Here is a 6,438-nt window from a genome sequence, read left to right as displayed (position 1 = left end):
TTTTGGTCCCAAATTTTTATCAGTTTTACTGGTAGTCCACTGTATGAAGAATTTTTGGGTATAATATGTCAGTTTACTTTATTTTGCTATCCTCACTTACATAAATAAACTATAGTGTCCTGCACCCACTAGTAAAAAAATATCAAAAATTATATCTGGTGTCTGAAAAATGTTTGGTTTGACTGTATATATAAAATTACAAATCAATATTATCTTTGTTTGTAGTATGTGCTTTATTTTATATCTATATGTGTATGTGTGTACTACTATATATATATATATATATATATATATATACTACACACTCTTACATGTTGTTGGAGGTGTTTTTGGCCATTTTTTATCTTGCCTAGGGCACAAAGTGAGCAAGGGCTGCCACTGCACGTGCTGTTGAGAATTAGACAAATACAAAATAAAGTACTTTTTTTCATCTGTCACACTGGATTCCTGGACACAGCACTTTTTGTTGTCAGCGTTCTTTCAGTAGTCTTGCTGTGTTTTGCTCAGTTGTCTTGCTCAACAGTCTTGCTATGCCTGTGCCACTGAAGTTTCTCAAATCAAACTCTATCAAAGGCAGTCTAATACCTGCTTCCATTGGTGATCCACGGTGCTACATTCTTTCAGTTCTGCTTTTTTCAGTTCAACTCCTTTTTTCCAATGTTCAGGAAACCACTTTGTATTTATCTCTGCCAAGACTTTGATGAAAGTCAATGTTGAATATTTAATGTGACGAAAAAAATCACAATTCCTTTCACCCTAAGGGAGCTCGTAGACACACAAACTTTGAATCTTAGATACTTTTGATGCTGTACATTGCAATATTGTAGCTTCTAGCAGGGTTATTTACACAGCCGTGACAGCCTCGTGTCATATTGTTAGTGCATGTTTGTGTGCGTGTAAACCATCAATTTGTGCAATTCATTAAATTTTAAATACATTTTCAGACTGCCAGTGCAAAGAATATGAAGATTATCTATCTATCTATCTATCTGTCTGTCTATATATATATACATACATATATGTATCTCTCCCGGGTCCTCACTGCCACACCTCGTTCTCGCTCCGAGTGGGTCTCGAACCCAGGTCTCCGGCATGGGAGGCGGGCACACTAACAAGGAGGCTAAAGACTGCAGCCTCTAGCACTCTTGAGATCAGGGGAGTGAGGTTTACCTGCACAGCACCTACTCGCTGGCCTCCGTTACACTCACCCCCCTAAACCTCACTCCCATCCGGGTCACGGCACCAATGTAACCCCTCTCTCCCGGGTCCTCACTGCCACACCTCGTTCTCGCTCCGAGTGGGTCTCGAACCCAGGTCTCCGGCATGGGAGGCGGGCGCACTAACAAGGAGGCTAAAGACTGCAGCCTCTAGCACTCTTGAGATCAGGGGAGTGAGGTTTACCTGCACAGCACCTACTCGCTGGCCTCCATTACACATACATACATACACACACATACACACATACATACATACATATATATATATACAGACAGTCTGGATCAGTGCTGTTTATTTACTGTATATGTTTAAAGTGTGTGTACTTTTCTTTTTAATATAATGTAATAATATAATATGTCTTATTAAATGAATTTGAGTTCACTGAGTTTGTTGGTTACAATGGCCCTCATCTCCCATATTTCCTTATTCATAATCTCTCACAGTATTTCATTCACGCACATTTTTTAATAACTTGATCCATTTCTCATTATTTACTAATGAATCGTTTAGCCCTGGAGCTTTGTGATCTTCTCTGTCCCATTCTAAATGCATCTGTGTTGTTGTTGCGCAATACTCTGATTCATGTTTTATCTCTCTCTCTTTCTTTCTCGCCTTCTGTTTCTCCATCTATCTGTCTTCCAGGTTATTTGAAACACTTCAGTCTCTGTTCTGGTCGATATTTGGCCTCCTGAATCTGTATGTAACAAATGTGAAAGCTCGGCACGAGTTCACTGAGTTTGTTGGAGCCACCATGTTTGGCACCTACAATGTCATCTCACTGGTGGTTCTCCTTAACATGCTCATCGCTATGATGAACAACTCCTACCAGCTCATTGCTGTGAGTACTGACAACGATAATTAAAAAAGTCTACAGAAATATTCTGTATTACACACAAATATGCAGATGACTGGCCAACAAATTGCAAGCAGGTTCCCATAGTAACTTAATGGTGTATTTTTTATGCTCCACATTATATCACTTCCTGATGAATAGAAATTCTAGTCTTTTTTTCACACACATTTTTTTCAGTCAAATTTTGATTGAAAATGTTGGGGTTGGTAAGATGTTTTAATGTTCTAGAAAGACATCTCATGGTTATCAAGGCTTCATTAATTTGATAAAAAAATACAGTAACAACAGTAATATTGTGAAATATTACTAGTTTCCTGTGATGGCAAAGCAGAATTTCTTCAGTGTCACATGATCCTTCAGAAATATTTCTGATATTCAGATTTGGTGCAACATTTCTTCTTTTTTTTTATCAATGTTGAAAACAGTTTTGTCTGTTTAATATTTTTGTGGAAACTGATACATTTTTTTCAGGTTTCTTTGATGAATAGAAAGGTCAAAATAACAACATTTGAAATTGAAATCTTTTGTAACGTCATACATGTCTTTACTGTAACTTTCGATCAGTTTATTGCATCCTTGCTGAATAAAAGTGTTAGTTTATAAAAAAATAAAAAAATTATATATATATATGACTGACCCCAAACTTTTGTTCATCGTAACAAATTCTCATTCATATGTTTTTAAAATACACTGTGTAATATAAATATACATTTTTTATACATTTTGGATACATAGGTTGACTATCTCACACTTCATTGATTTTTCTCACTTTATCATTCATTTCATGTTATTAATAATTTATTTGTCACTGTGCCTTAGGACCATGCTGACATTGAGTGGAAGTTTGCTCGAACCAAGCTGTGGATGAGTTATTTCGATGAGGGCGGGACACTCCCCCCACCATTCAACGCCATCCCCAGTCCTAAGTCATTCTGGTACCTGTGTCAATGGGTACACGGGCGGCTCTGTGGGTCGGAGGCTGCTCCGCCTAAAGAAGACCCCCATAAACATGAGAATCTGAAGGAGTTTACGGTAAAGAAAACAACCTGAATCCATTCGAACATTCGCACTGTGATTTCATCTGAATCTGATCAAGTGGTTCTGGTTTAAATTACACTTTAAGCACAATGCAGCTGGCTCATTGTGTAACGGATTACCCATTACAATGACTAACAGCACAGCCACACACATATATCAGCACACTGAATGCTAAAACAGCCCATTTACATTTTTATTGCTTTTGAACTATTGGTTTTTGACTCATAGTGGGATGCAGTAATTTTGTTTAGACTGGTATCATCATGCATTATTTTCAGATATCACTGGGTGAGAAAAATACATATTAAAACCTTTGACTTTAACAAAAGCTGCTTAAAAATCCAGCATAACTTTCAAATCAACAGATGTCTGTGAGAAAGTGTTTACACAATTTTGTACATTAAATTTATAATCTATAATTTACAATTTAGTCATTTCTGAGATCAAATATTCTAGTACCAACCTTGATCTCCAGAAACAGTGACATCAATGTGGTACTGTATGTCTACAACACCATATAACTCAAACATATTATAAACATATTCTGATATGCTAATTTGCTGCTTAAGAAACATTTTGTTTATTGACAGTGTTGAAAACAGTTGTGCTGTTTAATATTTTTTGTTGAAACCATGATATATTTATTTCAGAATTATTTAATGAATAGAAAGTTCAAAAGAACAGCATTTATTTGAAATATAAATCTTTTGTAAGATCATTGATGTTGTTACTGTCACTTTATAACAATTTTATGCATTCTTACTGAATAAAAGTATTATTTTCTTTTAAAAATTCATGCTGCAAGACCATTTGAAAAAACGACTGAAGACAAGTAGTGGTGATCAAGTTTCAGTTAAGAGATACACTACTGTTCAGTAAGATATTTTTTCAAAGTACAATTATTCTTTGTCTCTAAAATGAAGTCAAGAAAGTGCCATGTATAATTATTATAAAATGACTGGTGACATACTGTTTAAAATAGTTTTAGATGTAGTTTAGTATGTTTAGCAGGTCAACTACCCATTTATCAGTCCTATGGCAAAGGCTTGGCGCATGACCTATTAATTAGGTTAGATAACCAGAAAAGTTACCGTCAGCTTAACCTCATTAATAATATTCATGAGACAAGTCTTTTGTCAAAACCGGCCTGTTAGCCTCCCTCCCCCCAAACGTCAACTACTGGCTTCATTCAGAGTGGCCTGAGTGGTAGCAAATTTCATTTCAATTGAAACAGTGAAGTGAAGTTTCATATAAATTAATGACATTTCTATGAAGAAATTTTTTTTTCTGTATTGCCTGCTTCAATACAGATGCTCATGCACTCTCTCTCTTTCTCTTTCTCACACTGTCATTCATGCACACACCCACACACACACACAAACACACACACACACACACACACACACGCATACACACAACTGAAGCACACTCACTCAAAACTCTCTCCCACATGTTTGCTGGCATCGCTGAGCTGGGATCAAACCTGGATCATTATATAAAGCTGCCTACATGTAGAGCTAAGAGGAGAGCAGCTTTCCTGCAATATCTGATAAGAATACTAAGAATCTCTCAGCTCACACTGCAAAATCAGAATCCCTTTATTTGCATGTGTAAGTGCAAATCAGATTTTGTCCTTGTTTTCACAGTGTACAAATATCAGTATTCCCGTTGGAAAGCACCTGCAGGAATGCAGGACATCTCAATACAATGCAAAAGCATTTTAGGGCTGGACAGGGAGTATATAGCCAACTGCACATGAACATTTGCATTGAAATTGCATTTGAAAATTTTGATTGATTCTCCCATTATGGATGTGATAGGAAAGTGTGGATATAAAACCAAATTGTTTCTTCATTTCCATGAAATTAGTTACTGTCAGACTTTTTTGGAGCAATCTGCATCAGTCTAAATGTCCTACCAGAGGATCAGCAGCATCAGCAGTACAACATGTCTTAGTCATGTGATCAAACTATCTCTTTTTTTTTCAACACCATCAGCTCAGTTTATATGCTACCATTCAAATGTTTTGGGTCATTTTTTAAGTACTTTAATTCAGCAAAGATGCATTACATTGATCAAAAGTGTCTATACAGATATTTATAATATTACAAAACATTTCTGTTTCAAATAAAGGCTGTTCTCTTGAACATTCTATTCATCAAAGAATCCTGAAAAAATGTATCATGGTTTTCACAACAAATATTAAACAGCACAACTGTTTTCAACACTGTCAATAAACAAAATGTTTCTTAAATATTCTTCTCAAATATGGTTTATTATTCTGTCATTTGAATGTCGATGGTGAATAATGGGAACATTAATATTGGGTGACAAACACAATTAATGCTTTATTCTACACTATTTATAACTATATAATAAATTTATAATTTCATTCATTCATTATATTATTATTCATGAATTGATGATGGGGATGGAGTTTCTTGTGAATGACCCTGGGATTTAAAATGAATAATTATCCAACAAACAAATAAATAAAAGTGTCATGTATTTGATTAGTTAATGAGTTCAATTACCCTGCATAATTACAGTGTGAATATTTGTTTCTCCTTTCAGGAAAAGCATGCTGACAGGCTGATACAGAATCAGCATTATCAGGTATGCCAGCAGATAAAGCTCTGCAATTACACACATGCGAGAATACAAACAATGTGCATGTAATTGCATTACATCGCTTCGCCTCTGGCTTTGTTTTCCATGTCTCTCTTTTTCCTTGCACTGTCACACCAAAGATCCAGCTGTACATTTCCAGATTAACAAGATTAGGGAGTTCTGTCTGATTGGTTATCAGGTATGCCAGCAGATAAAGCTCTGCAATTACACACATGCGAGAATATAAACAATGTGCATGTAATTGCAATACATCGCTTCGCCTCTGGCTTTGTTTTCCCTGTCTCTCTTTTTCCTTGCACTGTCACACCAAAGATCCAGCTGTACATTTCCAGATTAACAAAATTAGGGAGTTCTGTCTGATTGCTTGCTTTCTCTTCTTCTCCTTCAACCCTCAGGAGGTCATCCGTAGTCTAGTGAAGAGATATGTGGCGTCCATGATCCGCAGCGCCAAGACAAGCGAAGGGCTGACAGAGGAGAATTTTAAGGTGCTTCTGAAACCGACTGTTCTCTATTTATCTTGCATAAACATCAGGAAATGCATGCTTACCAACAGAAAAAATGACACAAGTAATCATTCTTCAAATGCCCCAGTGTTTCCAGAAAATCTGGAGATTTTATAATCTTTATTTGCAATCATTAGCACACTCATTGATAAATTTTTAGCTTATATATATATATATATATATATAGAGAGAGAG

The 6,438-nt window shown here is 35.9% G+C and overlaps 1 protein-coding gene across 1 annotated transcript in view; it reads left to right on the top strand.

Moving 5' to 3' along the window:
• LOC107758875 (short transient receptor potential channel 5-like) overlaps nt 1-6,438 on the top strand; it is a 92,732-nt gene that overhangs the window by 84,352 nt on the left and 1,942 nt on the right. Inside the window, exons 7-10 of the mRNA XM_016576706.1 lie at nt 1,861-2,056; nt 2,891-3,103; nt 5,684-5,725; nt 6,136-6,225. Coding sequence (XP_016432192.1) covers nt 1,861-2,056; nt 2,891-3,103; nt 5,684-5,725; nt 6,136-6,225 — 541 coding nt within the window. The remainder of the gene's footprint in view (nt 1-1,860; nt 2,057-2,890; nt 3,104-5,683; nt 5,726-6,135; nt 6,226-6,438) is intronic.

The sequence above is a fragment of the Sinocyclocheilus rhinocerous genome, unplaced genomic scaffold, assembly GCF_001515625.1.
Source record: "Sinocyclocheilus rhinocerous isolate Xijiao unplaced genomic scaffold, SAMN03320098_v1.1 scaffold1435, whole genome shotgun sequence".
Taxonomy (NCBI): Eukaryota; Metazoa; Chordata; class Actinopteri; order Cypriniformes; family Cyprinidae; genus Sinocyclocheilus; species Sinocyclocheilus rhinocerous.
Note: the sequence above shows the minus strand (reverse complement) of the source record. Positions and strands in the feature narration are given on the sequence as shown.